Below are 20,825 nucleotides of genomic sequence, written 5' to 3'. Positions count from 1 at the left end.
TTTTTGCAATAATAGAAACCGTCATAAACGTTATGTATGAAAATGTCAACGTCAAACAGTATACATATCTCTGAGTTATAGAAGTGCGTGTTTTGGTTGGATTTTATCCACGTTGTTTTTATTTATTTTTGTGAATATTACTAGATATTTTTTGTAGTCATTACTAACAGAATAATAATATATAAAAATGGCTGTAAGTATTGTTTTTCCAGATATTATCATTTATCTATTTTATTATAAAATAATATTTTTAATTTAACCTCGATTAAACTACCTAATGGGTACTAAATATCCATAACTTTACAGAAAAAAGGCAAAGCTAAGATCAGCAAAGTGAAGAGGAACAACCAGACGACAAATAAAATGAAAAAGCAAGGAAAATTGAAGCTACAGAGGCATAGAACAAAAGTTCAACAACAAAAGCAACCAACACAGCACAAGCAAGTGGAATATAGTAGTGAGAGCGAATCAGCGTCAGGAGACGAGTGGGCGGACATGTTGGATGATGAGGAACAGAATTACATCATGAAAAGGATAGCAACACAGCCGCAGTTGTTGTCCAATGTGCCGGAAGAAGACAAAAAGAACAAGTAAGATTTTTTAAAATAGTAGTTTCACATATAGGTGCAATGAATTGCACAGAAATAAAAGTAAAGTATTTTTTAATAATTCTATTGGTTTAACTTTTTACCTTTTGATAATTAACAAATTTAGTATATGGGTACAATTGCATAAAGAGTACTTTTTATACCAAATAACAAAATATAATAATAAAATTTCTTTGGGTTTATTTTTTTAAATCTAAACTTTTGACAAGGCTTCAGTGTGCACTTTGTGTACTATGTCAGCCTCATGGGGGTCTGTGGTTTGTAAAATAAAGTTATATCTACACAGATCGAGAAAAAGAAGAAGGGAGGACAAGGGCAAGATGCCTAAACTAGTCAAGACCCCTGGGAGTGATAGCGGAGCTGAATCTAATTCTGATGCCAGCATTAAATCTGATGACGAATTGAGTATGGAATCTGAAGACTCGGGGAGTGAACTTGAGGAAAAATTTGAGCAGGAGTTAGCGGAGAGACCGGTGAAAAAAATTCGCCCATTGCTACCTATTAAGACTAAAGAAGGTGTGATGGAGAGGACTGAGGAAGTGGAAGGTAAATTCTAACTTATTTGTGTAGCTAAGTTATGTTTAATCTAAGCTGTTTCAAGAGATTAAATACCTATGGGTTGAATTTCCTTTTAACAGTGTTATAATTTATATATATATATATTATAACACTGTTATTTATATATATATATATATATATATATATATATATATATATATATATATATATATATATATATATATATATATATATATATATATATATATATATATATATATATATATATTTATCATTAAAATAAATACAGTAGATTTTGCATGAAAGAAAGTTTTTTACATGTTTTATATGATTTGTCTTGATCTAGATTATATTAGAAGATGTTACAAATTATATGAATTATACTTGATGTGTGTAGTGTAGTTACAAATACATTTTTTAAAATATATATATATATATATATATATATATATATGCATGAAAGAAAGTTTCTTACATGTTTTATATATAGTCAAATGTCTCAATCAATATATTCAATCAATATATATATATATTGATAGCAAAGCCACCAGGGGCACAGCTAGTAAATAATTTTGACATTTGACTAGAAAAAGAGTCTGTGAAGATTTAATTTCTGAACAAATGATTTGACTGTCAAAAAAAATATTTATTTGCAGAATCTGAATCAGAAGAGGAGCCTCCAGCAAAACAGAAGAAGACCAGTCAAACAAATACAGAGCAAGCTGACTCAGAATCCGACTCGGGTATGGAAGGTACAGCAGATGAGTCTCCGGAAGCCGGGGAGGGAGGGGAGATGGTGACTGCGGTACAGCTCTTAACAGAGAGGAGGGATAAACTGCAACGGGATAAGTTGAGGATCGGTGCACTGTGCTCGTCGTTGTTGGAACAGCCTGAGAAGAAGGTAGGTTAGGATTATCTCACTTAGCAAACATTTCTAGAATATAGGCTCTCATAAGTATTGCTATTATATCCTATATGCATTATAGCATAAAAAAGAATTCGTATTTTGTATCGAATTAAATTGTGCAATCGTGATTTTTAGCGAAACTGAAGAAGCGGCTATAACATCTTTTTACAATAATTATCTTATCATCTTGGAGATGTATCGATACATATAAGGAACACTTTTAAGGGTTGAAAGTTTATTAACACTTCTAAAACGGGTGCTCGTGGAAAGGTTCTTGTTACAGTAGACGCGACTAACGACTACATTTTGGAACTGATTAACTTGAAACTTGTCATAAAGATCTACCCAAGGATCCACCACTTCTACTATACATATATGATATTTTCAAACACGAGTACATACATTACAACACAACATACGTAGATAGTTGATTAACTGATTAATATAATGATTGTTGCAGCTGAAAAATCTATATCCAATCCTGTATTTAATGGAGGACCGGCTCAAAGATGGGCAACTCAACCTGGCGTCAGTCCGCAAGCTGGCAACACTGTCGGCCTGCGAGGTGTTCAAGGATGTATTGCCAGACTACATGATCCGGCATCAGGACTATTCCAACATCAAGTGTGAGTTTCACTTTACCCGTTAGCGTAGAAAAAAAAAAAACACCAACTAAAATTTTCAAATATTTGAAATTGCTGAAAACCAGTCCAAGTCCATTTATATTTGAAAACTAAACATATTCATACACAGCATCACATTATCCCTCAAGGAGTAGACCGAGACGAGAAATGTGAAACTCGGAGGCCGCAGACTAAAAGACTGTTTCCTCTTTCCGTACCTATGTGTTCCGTACCAGTGTGTAGCTGAAATGGCCTAACAAAGGATATTAGTTGTTTAATAAATAAATAAATATATTAGGACAAATCACACAGATTGAGCTAGCCCCAAAATAAGTTCGAGACTTGTGTTATGGGATACTAACGCAATACTATATTTTATGACAAATACATATATAGATAAACATCCAAGACCCGGGCCAATCAGAAAAAGATCATTTTCCATGATGACCCGACCGGGGATCGAACCCGGGACCTCTCGGTTCAGTGGCAAGCACTTTACCACTGCGCCTCCGCCACATTAATTTCCACAACATTACCGAAATATGTTTCTATCAGAGAAGCTGATTTCCACAATTTTATTACAGTAAAAAAGGACACTCTGGCCCTGTACAAATACGAGAAGGAACTATTGGAGTTCTATAAGCGTTATCTACAACGGTTGGAGAAAGCTGCCATCGTGCTGAGGAGGAAGAAGGGAGACACCAGGTGAGATTCTTCATTTACTTCTAATTTATTAATTACTATGTATTATGCTGTGATCTAAAGTTCTCAGATTTGATTCAATTTGTTCCGAAACTACTGGTTCGATTGATATCGAAGGCTGCACTCGACAGAGATTTGTACAAAAAGGAAGGGGAGTCTGAATATTACAAATACGAAAGTTTGTGACGATGTATGTTTGTTACTCTTTCACGCGAAATCTACTGGTCCGTATGTTATGAAATTTGGTACACGGATAGAATATAACCTGAAATTACACATAGGGTACTTTTTATCCTGAAATTCCCACGGGAGCGAAGCCCCGCGGCGCAGCTAGTAGGCTAATAAAAAAAAGTCAAGTGAACTTCGCTTTCGTTTGGAAGTCGGCAGTAGAACACAGTTTTGAGTAATTTTTTGACGTTAATAAGCGATGTATATCTGGGTCGACCCGCAAGTCGACCAAAAAAAGCCACGCCACGGCCGTACCATCCTTTTCTAGAAGCAATTCAGGCCAATGTAGAACCCCAACAACTTCGTTGTGGATGTTGAAGTTGAACAAAAAAAATTTTGATTTTTTTTTTAACTGTCACGGTTGTATCGTTCGCCAAAACAATGATTTTGCCAACGTCAAGGTTGAGATTGAATTTGAATGTCACGCAACGAAACAAAGAGTTTTTAATTTGAACAACATATAAGGTATAATTATTATTGTTTATGTAACAGAAAATTAGATGGCTCCACAAGCAGCATAGCGCACATATCCCTCCGTTGCATGTGTGACCTGCTCACGTCCAGGCCGCACTTCAACTATGCCACGAACATAGCCCAGAGTGTGATACCTTACCTGGATTGTGAACCAAGTGCTTCAGAATTGGTCACCGACGCTTGCAGGAAAGTCTTCGCTGACGATAACAAGGGGGACATAACTTTAGTGGTGAGAAGTAATTGTTTAAAAACCCAAATACAAACTAATCCTGAATAGTATGAATTATTAATATTATAAAGAGAAAAGATTTGTATTTTTGTTTGTAATTAATAAACTCAAAAACTACTGGGCCGATTTTGATGAAATTTGACACAGAGATAGACGAAACCTTACCCGAGCGAAACCGGGACGGATCTCTAGTGTCTTATAAAAAATATCAAATACATTTCTATCTTTCAGAGTGAACAGAATATATGATCAGCTTTTTAGTTTTTTTAGTTTTACATTCAAATTTTGTAATCTCTTACTTCCTTTGCAACTTGGCCCCGATCCCTGTTTAAAAGTCATCACGTAATATATAACACTAGATGTTGCCCGGGGCTTCGCTCCCGTGTATATGTTGAGATAAAATATATCCTATAGCAATCTTGGATAATGTACCTTTCTAATGGTGAAAGAATTTTTGAAATCGGTTCGGTAGTTTTGGAGATTACCCGCCTCAAACATACAAACTCACAAACGCTTACCTCTTTATAATAATAGTATAGATTATGTGCAACATTATATTCATTAAATTATGTTTATCAAATCTTTTTCTTTGTCTCATTTTAAGAGATAAATAACTTACCACAATTTATAGAATGACAAAATTCATTTTACATTTGGAAAATTATATAAAAACTCGTACGATATTTCCAAAATGGTGGCAAAATTCGAAATTTCTATACTACGTGAATACCATTGTAACTTTTCACACGCATTGCAGATCGTCCGACTAATCAACCAACTAGTGAAACGACGAGGTGAGCGTCTGAAGCCGTCCGCGCTGGACTGTTTGCTGTCGCTCAAAATAACCGACATTGACTTGGACGAGCAGGCGGACATACAGCACAAGAAGAAGCAGGAGGAGAAGAAGAAGAAGCGTATTGTTAATCTGTCCAAAAAGGAGAAAAAGGTATGTGTTATTATACTTTTTCTAACGCAATATTTTTTTCTGTTAACATCAAGATCGTTATTTGTTTATAGTCGTTGTGTTTAATAAATAAAATTTTATTAGGTTGGATCATTCATTACCCCCGCCGCACACTGTTACACAAGCACTCAAATTCATCAAATTCAAAATTCTTGTAAATATACATAATATGTATTTTTTAAATATATTCGGACAAATCACACATATTGAGTTTGCCCCAAAGTAAGTTCGAGACTTGTGTTATGGGATACTAACTCAACGATACTATATTTTATGACAAATACATATATAGATAAACATCCAAGACCCGGGCCAATCAGAAAAAGATCATTTTCCATCATGACTCGACCGGGGATCGAACCCGGGACCTCTCGGTACAGAGGCACGCCTCCGCCACATTTATTTCCACTATAGACACAATATACAAAATATTTTAGATCATATTTTACATCACTTATTGACGTCAAAAAATTACTTAAATCTAAGTCTCCAGTTCCAAAGCGCAGGTGAAGGAGATAATTATTATGTAAATTGTAAATATTCGGGTACCAATTCGATAGCAAGAATTTTCGTGCTCAGCGTATTACTATACAAATTTACACAAGTTTTAGTTACAATTTGAACGATGGTAACTAAAGCTCAATCTTCACTCGTCGCAAAAATATACATACATTTTACCGTATTCTGCAGCGTCAAAAGAAACTAAAAGAAGTGGAACGCGAGCTGCTTGAGACGGAGGCGCACGAGAGCGAGATGGCGCGCAAGAAACAGCTGACGGAAGTGACGAAGACAGTGTTCCACATCTACTTCCGGTTGCTGAAGAGCGCGCCCCAATCTGCTCTGTTGGCGGCTGCGTTGCAGGGCATCACCAAGTGAGTGTTTGATATCAAAATTATTATTATTACTTACTAGATGGTGCCCGGAGCTTCGCTCCCGTGGGAATTATGAGATAAAATATAGCCTATAGCAATCTTGGATAATGTACCTTTCTAATTGTGAAAGAATCTTTGAAATCGGTTCGGTAGTTTCGGAGATTACCCGCCTCCAATACAAAAACTCACAAACGCTTTTTGTGAGTTTTTATGTTTATAAAATATTAGTAGATTAATTCATATAGATAAACGACATAAGCAGTGTAAATATAAACCTTTAAAAATTGTAAATAGAAAGAAGGGACGCCTTATTGTAATAAAATTTGTGTGACGATACGCGAGGCTGAGACAGACGAGTGGGGTAAGCTGTTCCGCCATGACCCCTTAATTTCTGTTCGCCTTTCTTTATAGCTGTGCAATAGTTGAATACACCGGGTCCTTCTCTCTATTTGGTCTGTGGGTAAAAATCTTTAATTTCAGAAATAATGGGCGGAGCCAGGTTTGTATATGTAGAGGAGGGAGGTTAGACAAAGAAAATCTGATTAAGCTTAGACAAGTCCATTCGTTTTTTAGGTCTCAATAGAAGCATCGCAAACTGTAAAGCTCATTGTAATTACTGTTTACCAGCCAATGACCGCCCTTCTAAGGACCTATCGTCCATCCGAAGTTTGCCCTGTGGGGTTAGTGCGGGTTTGCATTTCACTTCTCACCATAGAATCGATTCTATGGTGAGAAGTGAAATGCAAACCCGCACTAACCCCTCTGATCCCTTGCAGATTCACCCACATAATAAACCTGGAATACTACTCTGACCTGGTGTCGATCCTGTCCCGAATGCTGCAGAGCGCGAGCGCAGCGCGCACGTCGCGCTTGCGCTGCGCGCGCGCAGCCCTCGCTGTGCTCAGCGGCGCGGGCGACGCGCTCAACGTGGACCCGGCCAACTTCCACAACTATCTGTATGCTAACGCCCTCGATGTCCACGCTGGTGAGTCCGTTGTGTTGTTCCGCCCTAGAATAGGACCTTCACTATGTGTCAACGCCAGTACACCACGACGATACCGCAGCCAATGGCTATCAAACATTTAAACTTGATTACTGCGCGCGCACTACTAATCTAGTTTTTCATATTGTATTCTTGTCATTCTAATCTACCAATCTTGTGTTAACAAGCATGAATAATAATTATGTAATTTTTAACTCGGTGCGGTGGTAGTGTAATGGTTAAGACGCGCATGGATCGAAAGGTCCCTGGTTCGAATCCTACTCGTGCCACATGAGTTTGTATACTAATTTGACTCATGTATTTTCATCGACCACCACTTGCTTACGGAACATCGTGAGGAAACCTGCACACTTGTTGATTATTAACTTGTGTGTGAAATGGAGAAGGCAATGGCAAATCACTCCATTAATAATGCCAAAACAGTTTTTATGTGTATTTCATTCCACGTAATGACCACGACCCTCAGCCATGAGGAATACGACTATGAAGAGAATTTTTAGCTCAAAGCATTTTATTTCATCTATAAGTTCCGTAATTAGTATATATTTTTTACAAAACTATTTCGGTGTGGAATAATGATTGTAATAGATCAGACTGAGAAAATAATTTCCTTTGTACTAATTCCTTTTTCTAAATGAATTTCCTTTGTACTAAATGAATAAAATTGGTACCCGGACGCCTCGACTTGAAGGATTATAGATAAACGCCAGTCTATAATCCTTCAAGAATAAATTGTCTAAGTAATAGTGAAAATTGCATCAAAATTCGTTACGTGGTTTAAAGAATTGAGAAATATAATATTGAAAAATTATATAATAATGTTATTTTTTATTTATTTTATTATATTTTTATTTATTTCATATAAAATTCGACGTAAAAAGTGCCTATTTTACCATGATTTTTTATAACGTATGGTTCCGAGAGACACTAAATGACACGTAGAAGTGACATCACAACTTGCTAAAATGTTCGCAAAGAAAACTATATTTGTTCGACAGCTACATTCAATATTACATTTATGGTGAAACTTGATAAAAATTGTTACAACATAGTTTTTAATGATGGTTGAGTTTGTTTTAATAATATATCATTATATTGATATATTATTATCTATTTTAACTAGATTATACCTATTTTCTACCCTATTGACATTGTGTCCAGGTATAACGCACACAGACGCTCGTCTGGTGATCGAAGCGATCGCGCAGATATGTTCGCGAGCGCGGCGCGTGTCCGCGAACGTGTTGCAGGCGTTCGGCAAACGATTGGCCGAGCTGTCTCTGCAGCTGCAGCCGAATGGCGCTCTGGCGTGTCTCGTCTTGTTGCACAACTTAATACAGGTATTATTTTTCTTATTCTCCTTATACATGTTAAAGAAAATTTTGCTTGGAACCGTGATTAATTAGACAGATATTACTCGTAATAATAGAAAAATGTTAGTTTAATATAATATTAGGTTATGTCAAAAGTGAGTGTATTTGTTTTTCGTCGACATACTGGTTTACAGTTTGGGGATTTTTTGTTTAGTGATAAAATGTAACTGTTTTTCTGGATAAATAAATTTTAAAAAATGTGTAACGACCGTTTGTTTGTGCTTTAGAGTAAAATCTTCGTCTAATCACCTTATAGTGGGCAGTAATTTGATTGGCCAAAAGAAACATTTACGTATACGAATATTGTAATGCTTATTGATAATGTATTTTTTGGAAAACTTATAGTTAATAACTTAAATAAATTTTGATTTTGATGCAGGCATTGAGTAGATACAGGGATTCAAGAGAAAGAACACACCTTAAATACCTAAATTTAATTTATTATTGGTGTGATTTTATTCGAGCGAAGCCGGTACGAGCCGCTAGTGGTGTATAATCTACTACGGCCCGTTCCATGTAGGGTGGTTTATATGGATAGACCAACACACAATAGCGACATAATTTATCTACAGCAAAGTAAACCAGTATCGTCGCTGCTAGAGCCGGACCCGGACAGCGGGTGTGGGCGGTATGATGCGCAGCTCACGTCCCCGGAGCACTGCGGCGCGGACAGCGCCTCGCTCGCCGAGTTGTCTGCGCTGCGCCGCCACCTGCACCCCGCCGTCAGGAGCGCCGCCACAGCGCTACATGAACGGAACTTGCCAACGGAGTTTTGTAAGATGTAAGCTAACTTTTATCATTTACTAGATTTTTATTTTCTGTAACATTTTATGCATATATGTAACTATCTATTATTAGCCTAAGTTAAGAATCTGTTACATTCATTTCTACCTCAGTTCTCGTCCGCGCTACCTCAAAGATGTCAGCTGAAAATCAGCTGTTACTTATCTGGGTAACATATACTTAGCTGAGCTGTAGCCTTTTTGTTACTTTATGGCACTATGTAATTGTTAGTTTTATGTATTTTTACTTATATTATTTTTCTTTGTCTGTAATTGTGTGAAACAGTAACAAATAGTTTTTATCTATTTTTTCCATGGGAGCAGTTATTTTTCCGTGATGAAGGTACCCTATGTCCTTCTCCGTACTTCCAACTATATATATGCCAAATTTCAAGGCGATTGCTTGAGTAGATAGAGCGTGAAGAGGTAACAACCAAACATACTTTCGCATTTATAATATTAGTTAAGATATATTTTGCACCCACTTAGCACTCTCTGTTTGACGCAAAAGTCTGTCTATTATATTTTTACAAACTGTATTGCTGTGCCAAGTGTGTAAGTTTAAAACAAATAAAATTCATCAATTGTTACAGGACACCAACAAAAATATTCGACGTTTATGATGGCTCCCAAATGGCGTTTAAACCTGCAGTACCGCCTCCAAAGATGGTGGAACAGAAGACTAAGAAACCCGCCCACGCCCACTGCTGGGCACAGAGCGACCTGAAGTTATTGTGCGAGAATGTTGAGAAAAGTGTTGATTTAAATATCAGTGTTGGGTGATGACAGATTAAATAAAATATTACACATAATCGTGAACATTTTTATTTACAAAACCAGCTTTTGTTCGCGGCTCCGCCCGCGTGACGAAACGAAACTATTATAGTCATTTGGGGGCTGAAAAGTAGCCTATGATTGATCAGGGTTCTTTAACTATATACATACGATGCACCCACAAAATTCTTTGGAAGCACAGTTGTGTTAACGTTAGCAAAAATAGACGATGAAAAGTAGCCAACTGAAGGTTTCGTCTATGTCTATGATAAATTTTATCTAAAATTGGGCCGGGCACGTTATGAGGAACAAAATAATATCAGCGCTCTGTCTTGTCTCTTGTGTATTTCTAATACGCGCGCATATTTCTTGTATGAGTGAAGTGGAACATATGACGGGTCTATCTATTAGCTATCAAATCTGTTTGTCTGTACCTATGTGTTTTTGTCTAAACTATTTAAATGCTATTTGTTTATTTAGCATAATTTTAGTTTTTAGATTAGGCCCTTATAATACTTTGGTGTTACAAAATAGCTCAGAATGTTTTGTTAAAACACTTAAAAAAACTTCGATGTGAACTGTTGATAAAAATATCTAAATGCTTGTAAAAAATATGTTTATTAAGCTTATTTACAGATGGAATTGTTATACATGTCACATGTAGTTTTTAATTTTAATTAATTATTAACTTTGAAAATAATAATGATATTATTATTTTCAATTGAACTCACGTCTATCCTGTATAACTAGATTTTTCATCTCATTATTAATGTCTAAAATAGCTTATTTTTATTTTGTATGTGTTACAAGACCAAATTCACAAGACGACCTTCCCATTCCACTGTTTGACACACTCCATTAACATGTTAGCTCTTTTCTCTTTAGCAGCTTCCAACATTCTATCACACTCTGCCTTTTGATACACTATATATTCCCTCATTTCTTTTAATTTTTCATTCCAAGCAACTTCTTGTTTCTCCCAAAACTCCAATTCTGACTCGGCTTGGCTATAAACCTCTTGATTTTTCTTTAGTTCCTCCATTTTTGTGTTGATCTCCTGTAACTGTTGGGACCAAGCGTTCGCTTCGGCAGTTTCTATGGCCTGTTCGGTTTCTAGGGATTCTTGTTCGCGGGTTATGGTGGCTTTGAGTTCGGATATTTTGGCGCGGGTTTCCTCCTGCAAAAATATTGAAACAAATATTACGAGACCGGTTGCATTCAACAGTTTCCAGAACACATTCAATTTTCAAAACGCACGCGCATCAGTTTAATTAGCTTTTAATATGTCAAAATCACAAAATATTTTTTATTCAGAACTTAGACCTTCCGGCACTTTTTACGTCATATTTTAAGTACTAAAACTACAAACTACTAGCATTTCTGAACGACTGCTGGAAATAAATGGCGAAAGATATTTATTTATGGTTTTTTGTAGCACCAGCATTCTTATCAATTTCTTTCATTTCTTAGTGGAATATTTTTTTAACTAAATTATTAAAAAACGCATAAAGCTCGTGTTGGCTCGTGTAGCTTCGGATGCGGCGGAGATCTCTCGCACTGCAATGTGCGTGAGTAATAAAATAAATAAATAGTGTCGACCATGTGAGCGTGCCGCTGGCGCGCGCGCGCGACGCGCGAGTGCACGCGGCGCGCGCGCTCGCCCGCGAGTTCCTCCGCGCGCCGCCGCAGCCGCGCCACCGCCGACGACACCAGCGCCGCGCACTCCGGCTCCATCAGCTCCCTGACACACCACATCCATTACAGACCTGGGTTCAAACTATTTATCTTCTTTCAATATAAAACAAAGTCCTGTACTGCGTCTGTCAGTCTGTTCGCGATAAGCTCAAAAACTACTGCATGGATTTTCATACGGTTTTCACCAATAGATAATGTGAATAATTTAGTATGTTTTTACCCGATCGAAGCCGGGACGGAAGTCCCGGCTTCGCTAATTTTTCATAAAAATATGTGGCAAAAACCTCCCCTTTTGTCTTCCATAGATTATGCCCAATAGTGGGATACATAAAAAAGGCTATTAAAAATATATTGTTTAAAATTGAATATATAGCCGACACTGTATTGTTGATTTGTGAAATAAAAGGTCCATAGGTCGCCGGTTCATATCCAGCTCGAAGGACCTACGTTTAAAAGCAAATGGTCTCTGGTTAATATCCGGCTCGAAGGTTTAAAGTTGAACAAACACACACACATCCTCACAAACCTTCGCATTTATACTATTAATAGGATGTAAGGATACTCACTTCTCATCAATACTCAGTGCCAAGTCTGGGAACTGACCGGACAGATGTATGAGTCCCTGTTTGAACTCCACACAACTCGACAGCGTCTTCTTCTGCCATAATGCCAACTCTGTTTCTTTACTCAGAACCATCTGATAACAATAAGAAAAAAAATATCTATATATATATAAAACTCTTGCGTTACTGAGTGACTGACTGACTCAAAGGCAACGCACAGCCGAAACTACTGAGCGTAGAAAGCTGAAATTTGGTGTGTAGGTTCCTAGGACATTGTAGGGGAGCACTAAGGAGGGATTTCCTGAAATTCCCACGGGAAACGGATTCTTACTTACATACGAAATTGCAGGCAAAAGCTAGTATAGATATATTGTTAATCACTCTCTGTGACTACTTCCGTGGCCTAATGGTTACACTGGAAGTCCCGGGTTTCATATCCGGTCAGGGCAAGATCTAATTGCATTCAACGCGTGACAAAAACCGTGCAAGAAACCGTTGAGGAGTTCCCTAGTCTGGAGCCTATCCATTATGAAGTAGGTGAAATTTAACTTGCAAAATTGCAAGGTTAATTTTTTATATAGGCTCCGGGCATCAGATGTCGCAGCCACGAATGAAACCGGGACCAAGGATGAGTGAGAATTGAAAGTGTATATCACTAACCTTGGCAATCTGTTCAGCCAGATCGCGTTTAGAATCCAGCACCCTGTTAGAATAGTCCACTTCGTCCAGCAACTTGGTCCTCTCTGTCACACACATGGTCTGACTCTCAAGCTCCTGTTTCAGTTGTTGGCTATCTATTGTCGCCCGTTCTATTTCCACGTCGAGGGTCCTCAGCGCTTCTGTGTGGTCGGATCTGTGAAATGTTTATTCTGTTGATATTGTTATGGAAACTCAACATTTAGGTCAGCGGTTCCCAAAAATTTTCTGTAGACGGAACCCTTTTATAAGGACTTAACATTTGTCGGAGTTTTCAATCATGAATGAATAAAACTTCTGCTTTTGAAGATGGTAATAGATGGTTTAACATAGTTCGCCTGTTCTATGATTGTAATAAAAGAAAAAATACTAAAGTTCATATTAATTAAACTTGTTTTATGTGTACTGAACAGACGATTTATGTTATTGAATGAATTTATGTTATGAAGTTCATATTGTATAGTTTAAAATATTAAATTTGAATATTTTATGAAATTATTCTTATAAATTATGTTCTTTCAAAATGTTTATAAATTATACTTGCTAATATGACCTATAATTTAGATAGTGATTCTAGATACAAACATCATAAATCTTAATTCGTGTACCAAATTTCATAACAATTGGTCTTGTAAATTTTGCCTGAAAGAGTAACAAACATACATCCTTACAAACTTTCGCATTTATAATTGACCGAGCGAACGAGGTCTACAAATCAATTTAAAACTTAAACTCAAGGCAAAAATACATTTTTTTATATGTGTATTTATTTATTTATTCCCAACTTAGATCTATCTTTACAGGCTAACCCAATTCGATAGTGTAGCTTACAGAAAAAACCGTAGAACCTATAACAAGTTAAAATTAATGATATACGTGTGAATTCACTCAGGGTATTAAAATGTGTATGTGCTTGTTGTATATTCAAATTAGTAACTAGCGCCACCTACTTAAGTAGTATAATGATAGATGTCATGGCTTATTAGGTACCTTTGTTTTTGTCTATGTATTGAATGTGACAACACTGAATAAAAATCCTTCTTCCGTTCCGCAGTTGAATTATGCACGTAGTTTTATTTATTAATTAATCGTTTTTATTAAAATTATCACAGTGCTTAGTATTTTGGGCGAGAGTAGAATAGTTTCATGCATGTAAAAGCTAGTTAAGTCAGTAATTTAGGTTCGATTTGTTCGAATTATATAAGTTTTTTGGTAATAAATATTGGTTATCGTTTGGTGATCTGACAGGAACAGCAGCCGGTGGTCACCTGGCGGCCAGCAGCGCCTCGCGGTCGGCGCTGAGCGCGCGGCGCGCGACCGCCACAGCGCGCCGCGCGCCCGCCAGTGCTGCACGACGCTGTGCGCGCCGCGTCTCGCCTTCGCGCGCCGCAGTCTCCGCCTCGTCCTCGAGGCACGCCTCGTACTCTGACACACAGGCAGAGACACACTTTGCTATTTACGTCTCACCATCGAGTCGATTACCGATCACATGTATAATGGCGCACTGTGAAGCCGACCGATCACAGCGCCCCATTGTGACGGAACGACAACCACCCCGAAATGAAAATCCGCATTTCGCCCTCGAACTCCCATTCTAGGACCTTTTCATCATAATCTTTGATAAAACACAATACAATAGTAAACTATATGAACTACTAATTTCACATAAACATATAAATACTTAGTATGTATTAGAAAGTATGGATTTAATCAAAGCAACTCACTCTTAATAATTTCTTGCAGTTCTACAATCTTCTCCTCATCATTTCCAAGCAGAGCCTTCAAGTTCAGCAAATATTCTTCATTTAGATCCTCAAACTGGTGACCGGGATCTTGGAACCTGAGGCAACGAGTTGCCAGTACAGAAAATACGTTACATTAAAACTATCTGTCGAAGCGTGTGATTCCGTGTGGTTACTTTAGAACCACTCACAGCCTTAAAAACTGATAGACATAGATTTTGTCGACCTCGGTGGCGCAGTAGTAAAGTGCTTGCCTCTGAACCGAGAGGTCCCGGGTTCGATCCCCGGTCGGGTCATGATATAAAATGATCTTTTTCTAAAAAAACTATGTTGAGTTAGTATCTCATAACTCAAGTCTCGAACTTACTTTGGGGCTAGCTCAATCTGTGTGATTTATCCTAACATACTATGATTCGATCAAATAATTAAAAAATAACACACAATCACATTTTTTCCCTCGCTCCTTCCCAGTCGCATAGCCGCGGAGCCGGGGATCCCCTTTCCCTACATTTTCTTCTCATTTCGCGCGGGCGTCGACATCCTCAGTAGTCAGACCATCGGCATGCATGTATTCCTTGACGACATCAAGCCAGCAGTAGTATGTAAAACTAGCTATTGCCCGCGTGAGATTCCCTTCAGTGAAATATTTAAACTCTTTAACTAATCTGGTTTGCCCATACAAACTTTGAACTCCCTTTTTACCCCCTTAGAGGATGAGTTAAAAGAAATCCTTTCTTAGTGCACCCCCAGACCACATAAGGAACCTACGTGCAAAATTTGAAGTTTCTAGACCTAGAGGTTTGGACTGTGCGTGCGTCGGTAAGTCAGTCACCCATTCAGTGTCTTCTTTTGTAGATTCTCCTAGTTTCATAGATTTAACGTGCTCAATTTGATTACAATAGATACTGAATAAAAGCTTTAAAAATTGTAACGTTCATATGAAAGGAGAGACATACCTGATCCAGCATTTGTCCAAATAGTCCCTTCGCAGTCGAGACAAATCGTCCTTTCCTATGTACAGCCAGTCGTCGGTCACCGGCATTTCCTGGAAAGTGGAGTGCTATCAGCGTGAAAGTTTGTGAGACAGTTTGATATTCACACAATTTTATTTTTCTTACTTATCTATACTATTATTATAAAGAGGTAAGAGTTTGTGAGTTTGTATGCTCGAGGCGGGTAATCTTCGAAACTACCGAACCGATTTCAAAAATTCTTTCGCCATTAGAAAGGTACATTATCCAAGATTGCTAATGGCTATATTTTATCTCAAAATTCCCACGGGAGCGAAGCCCCGGGCAACATCTAGTGTGTTAATACGCTTGTGTATGTTGAGTTGTTCAAATAAATCACTCATTTAATAATGAATATGTCATTTAAATTAAAGGTGGTGTGTACAAAAATTTAACTCAATCGGTTGAAGATATCCACTTCAAACGTGAGCTGCAAGATTCCACCCGAGACATAGGTACACGAGTTACATTACAATGCTACTAATATTATAAATGTGAAAGTTTGTGAGGACGTATGTGTGTATGTATTTTTGTTACTCTTTCACGCAAAATCTACTGGACGGGTTTTTAGATAAACTGGTAGAATTATAACCTGAAATAACACATTTAGTACTTTTTATCCCGAAATTCCCATGGGAGCGAAGCCCCGGGGCGCAGCTAGTTACATTATAAGCTAGAAACAAGTTTATTTATTAGACAAATTTGCAACCCCCGATTCGGAATATTCATTTCGCTACAACTTTTTAACGGCTGAACCGATTTTCATCAAACCTATCTAAGAACCACCACATAAAAATTAGCTATCAAATAAAAAAACCGCATCCAAATCGGTTCACCCGTTGATGAGATACGGTGCCACGTACACTTTTTCAGAGTCGTTACGTGGAATTAAACACACACAACAACTTTCTTGGCATTAGTAATGCAGTGGTTTGCAATTGCTTTCTCCACGTACACAGACAGACACATTTAGTGTTCAAACTTATAACACCCCTATTTTTGCGTCGGGGGTTTAAAATAACTCACGATGTGCGTGAGCATGTCCAGTAGATAGGAGATGAGCGCGAGCGCGTGCGGGAACGCGTGCAGCGTGTTCACGGCCTTCAGCCACGACTTGGACACCGCGCCCGGGTACAGCAGCCGCTTGGACAGGTGCGGCATCTGGACACGGGGACACGGGGGAACTATTCTATTGGAGGTTCTAAAACATTTGGATTCAAACTATGTTAGGAAGTTATCTTCTTCATAGTCGTATTCCTCGTGACTGAGTGTCGACGACCTTCTTGGTATTATTCATGGAGTGGTTTGCCATTGCCAGTGCCATTTCACACACAAGTTAATAATCATACATGAGTCAGATTGGTATACAAACGCATGTGGCACGAGTAGGATTCGAACCTGGGTCCTTTCAATCCTCAGTCTTAACCATTACACCACCACCGCTTCTAGTAAATTATATACTACTATATGATTTTTAAATAATAACGAGACGATCGAATTCGTGACACAAAAGCAGGCATCGCATCGAAACGTAAATGATCAAATTATTTTTTTATTTGACTTTAGGATATGTTATTTGACTTAAGACATTAGTATTAAATTTTTGACGTAAATACACAATAAATAAATATATCAGGACAAATCACACAGATTGAGCTAGCCCAAAGTAAGTTCGAGACATGTGTTATGAGATACTAACTCAACGATACCATATTTTATAACAAATACATATATAGATAAACATCCAAGACCCGGGCCAATCAGAAAAAGATCATTTTCCATCATGACCCGACCGGGGATCGAACCCGGGACCTCTCGGTTCAGTGGCAAGAATCTTACCACTGCGCCACCGAGGTCGTCATAACGACGTCATAACAATGTATATCACATTAGGTATTGGCGTCAAAAATTTATACAAAATTAAGTCTGCTGCCGACTTCCAAAACGCAGATGAAGAAGTGGCACAACAAACTTCACTGCAGCCTTTTCTCCGAGGACGTCAATTAATAAAAAAAAATATGGGACTGTTACTATTACTGTCTGAAAACAATTAAATTAGTTTTGAAAATGAACAATAATGAAATGAAAAAAATTAAGGACTGAATTGGTATTCCACTAAGTCCCAGCAAGTAAACAGTGCTTCAAACTTAGTTAAGTCAAGTTTGTTGTAATCACTATTACAACAATTTTTTATTACCAAGGTTTCTGAGTTGTTCTGTAAAAATATAGCAAAAAAATTCTAAAGCCGGGACCGCAGCGTCAATTTTCTAACAAAACATGTTAATAAAAAAAGTCAAGAAAACCGCTCGTCCGCTGCGCCTACTGTTGTTATGTTTGTGTACAACATAGTGCCTGTGCCCTACGACTTTCTTCAGTGAGCGCTAACCTAACACAAAATGAGTCACAACACGTGCTGAAATGAACCTTGGTGACATAGTTGTCGTTGTTGAGCTTGGCGTCCCTGGTGATGGCGGTGAGCAGCGCGCCGACGATGTCCACGAAGCGCGCGATAGTGAGCGGGCGCATGAGCTGCAGCGCGCGCGCGCACAGCCGCGGCTGCACGCGCGCGCTCTCGCCGCGCTGCCAGCTCACGCTCGAGATGGGCCTGACATGGGATACGCTCGTTCACTCACTTTCGAAGACTTCATAAAAACACTTGTGAAAAAATTGCTGTCGTATTGACAATGTTTTAAAAGATATGACAAAAATAAAATCACACGTTTTTAGACACAAGGTGTAGGATTCGCACGATGGCATAGCAAGCCACATAACGCAGTACTAAATGGCAAGCTGCACTGCCTTGAGGTATTGATTAAAAATGTAAAAAAAAATCTTTATGATTTATAAAAAATACTATAATTTTTTTTACGAAATTTAGGGAGAAGATACTCATAAAAAACTCATAAAATACAATAAGAAAATATATTATAATAAATAATAATACGTCCAAACGCTCCTTACTAAGACACGAATGAGTGATGTCACAACTTGCTCACTTGAAATGTTCGCAATGAATGATATATCATACTATATACCCTGAACATATAAGAATGTACAATAAACCACACAAATCCATCTTACCTTTGGTCCTTCATAGTGACAAATGACAAGGCTCTGTCCAGACAAGCCTGCCAGTTACGAGCTCGGTCTTCAGTCGGTGTCCGCTATTACATCAAAATATCTAATTGTTAAAAGATACTAAAAGTATTTGATTATTTATATGATGTGGAATTTGAGAATAAAATGTGTGTGATCCCAACCTAAAACCATTCCATAGCTTCCCACAGACGTCGTACGAGGCGGGTAAGGGATATGTACTGGGTGAAATGGTCACAGAATAAGAAGACCAACCACCCATCTGGTGTTTGAGCCAGTATCCCCCAAAGAGACATATAGCCATTTTGCCTTGACTAGATAGGCAACAATAACGTTCCCAAAGAGGGTTAATGTCAGGCAAGCGGCCGGTCATAACATTACAGAGAATCTTTAAAACTGATAGGTTACATTTTTCACTCCTACCCTGGCTTCTCTCTGATTGTAAATTGGAGCATGTGTGATTGAGAGAGATAACAAATAATTACGTACTTAAATACAAAAGATGATAAAAATTAGAAACATGACATTTACAATAATAACTCTGTGTTGAAAAATATAAATGTCATAATTTATATGACCAATGCACTCCGCTTTGAAAGTATGAAGAATTGTGAAATAAAAATTCTCAATTTATGATAATTTTTAAGATCGGTAAATACTTACAACAGGAGTGGTAGTGGGTCGGGATGCATAGTGGCTGGACCGCAAGGGGGTCATGGATGACTGTCCGAATCTGTCTCCCTGCTGTGATCTTGATCTCTGTAAATTGTTAACATACACTTATTTAAATTGGTTTTTGGCCAATACATATATGTGTGTTTAAGTCATTTAAATAAAGCATTATTCTATTCAATATTTACCCAATTTCTTCTCAAAGTCGAAGATAACCTTGGGTTTGGTCAAGACTTGGGTAACCTCAAGTTAACCTTGGGTTTGCTCAAGACTTTTTTAGATTAAATTAGGAAATTACTAGACATGTACCCCAGCCCCATATATTGATAAACATAAATAGGTAAATTTAAACAAATAACTTAGGCAAGCAAATAAAATTTCATGTCAGATAAAAATTGATTGAGATTCCACTTGAAGTTAATGAAAACTGAGTATAATCTCACTAGTCTTAATATAATGTACTTACGAGCTATAGTATGAATATAAACTTTTAGGTCAACTTACACCATTTAAAGGCAGTTTGGTAGCGGAGGCTTCTCTACTCAGCCTGCCGCCGCCGAATGTGGCTCTCGGGGGCTCCGCGCTGCTCGAGCGGTGTCCGGCGGTACTCGGCCGCCGAGGCTCCACCGACAGGCGCTCCGTGGAGCCCGGCCGACGAGGCTTGGGCAGCATAGATGGCTTGCCTTCCAAACTAAGAAAAATGCAATCAAATGCTAACTTTTTATACATAATTTTGATTTTATGTAAATTAGTAAAATCAGGCTTATTTCTGAAAACTTAATTGAAAATTCTAAGGTTTGTAATGTACTTACCGCGATTTTCGCATGGCCGATGATTGTCCAGGAACATATCTCGATGGAAGCATTTCGAATTGTATTTTCTAACAAATTTAGGAAATAGTAACCAACAGGTTTTGCAACAAACAAGCTAGGTATTCGCTCAACAAGTTTCTTTTAATAACTTTTCGGTTGAATTTGAAATTTCAAAACAAAACATTGTTGACACATTCAAATGCTTAACATTTGTCTATGCTATGACATTTGTTGATAACGTTGACAGATGACGTGCGTAAAAACAAAGCAACGTATACGTACACTATACAGCTATTTACTTATTTCATAAAATCACCAAAAACTTAACAGCTACAATAATCCATCTGCCTGTAATATTTTTTTTGTTTCATGAACAAATTTTGGAAATGTTGGATCCAACAAACATAACTTTACAAAATTCTTGAATTCACCAGGAATTTCTGGTCCTTGTTTTCTATTATCTGTAAATAATAAAATGTAC

At 37.7% G+C, this 20,825-nt stretch overlaps 2 protein-coding genes across 3 annotated transcripts; one reads left to right on the top strand and one right to left on the bottom strand.

The window, feature by feature from the left end:
• The first annotated feature begins 41 nt into the window (after nucleotides 1–41).
• On the top strand, nucleotides 42–10,096 carry Noc3 (Nucleolar complex protein 3). Its single transcript, XM_053759858.1, has 13 exons — nucleotides 42–193; nucleotides 307–590; nucleotides 895–1,154; nucleotides 1,784–2,028; nucleotides 2,495–2,660; nucleotides 3,242–3,362; nucleotides 4,080–4,290; nucleotides 5,048–5,236; nucleotides 5,945–6,126; nucleotides 6,903–7,111; nucleotides 8,291–8,469; nucleotides 9,075–9,283; nucleotides 9,878–10,096. Exons 1-13 carry the CDS (start codon nucleotides 188–190, stop codon nucleotides 10,065–10,067), a joined length of 2,451 nt encoding a protein of 816 aa, XP_053615833.1. The 5' UTR covers nucleotides 42–187; the 3' UTR covers nucleotides 10,068–10,096.
• Nucleotides 10,094–20,542, bottom strand: Ndc80. 2 transcript variants are annotated; one of them, XM_053759861.1, is made up of 13 exons: nucleotides 20,345–20,541; nucleotides 20,037–20,223; nucleotides 19,524–19,619; nucleotides 18,846–18,928; nucleotides 18,189–18,369; nucleotides 16,791–16,925; nucleotides 15,711–15,799; nucleotides 14,737–14,852; nucleotides 14,281–14,437; nucleotides 12,977–13,169; nucleotides 12,320–12,450; nucleotides 11,658–11,799; nucleotides 10,094–11,235 (listed from the first exon to the last, which is right to left on the bottom strand). In XM_053759861.1, exons 1-13 carry the CDS (start codon nucleotides 20,395–20,397, stop codon nucleotides 10,876–10,878), a joined length of 1,923 nt encoding a protein of 640 aa, XP_053615836.1. In that variant the 5' UTR covers nucleotides 20,398–20,541; the 3' UTR covers nucleotides 10,094–10,875. The 2 variants fall into 2 exon arrangements, with proteins under 2 accessions (XP_053615836.1, XP_053615837.1); XM_053759862.2 differs by having other exon boundaries at nucleotides 10,929–11,235; nucleotides 11,658–11,824; nucleotides 20,345–20,542.
• Nucleotides 20,543–20,825: the final 283 nt, after the last annotated feature.

The sequence above is a fragment of the Plodia interpunctella genome, chromosome 19 (assembly GCF_027563975.2).
Source record: "Plodia interpunctella isolate USDA-ARS_2022_Savannah chromosome 19, ilPloInte3.2, whole genome shotgun sequence".
Lineage (NCBI taxonomy): Eukaryota > Metazoa > Arthropoda > Insecta > Lepidoptera > Pyralidae > Plodia > Plodia interpunctella.
The sequence above is the reverse complement of the archived record's forward strand: the minus strand, read 5'-3'. Positions and strand labels throughout refer to the sequence as shown.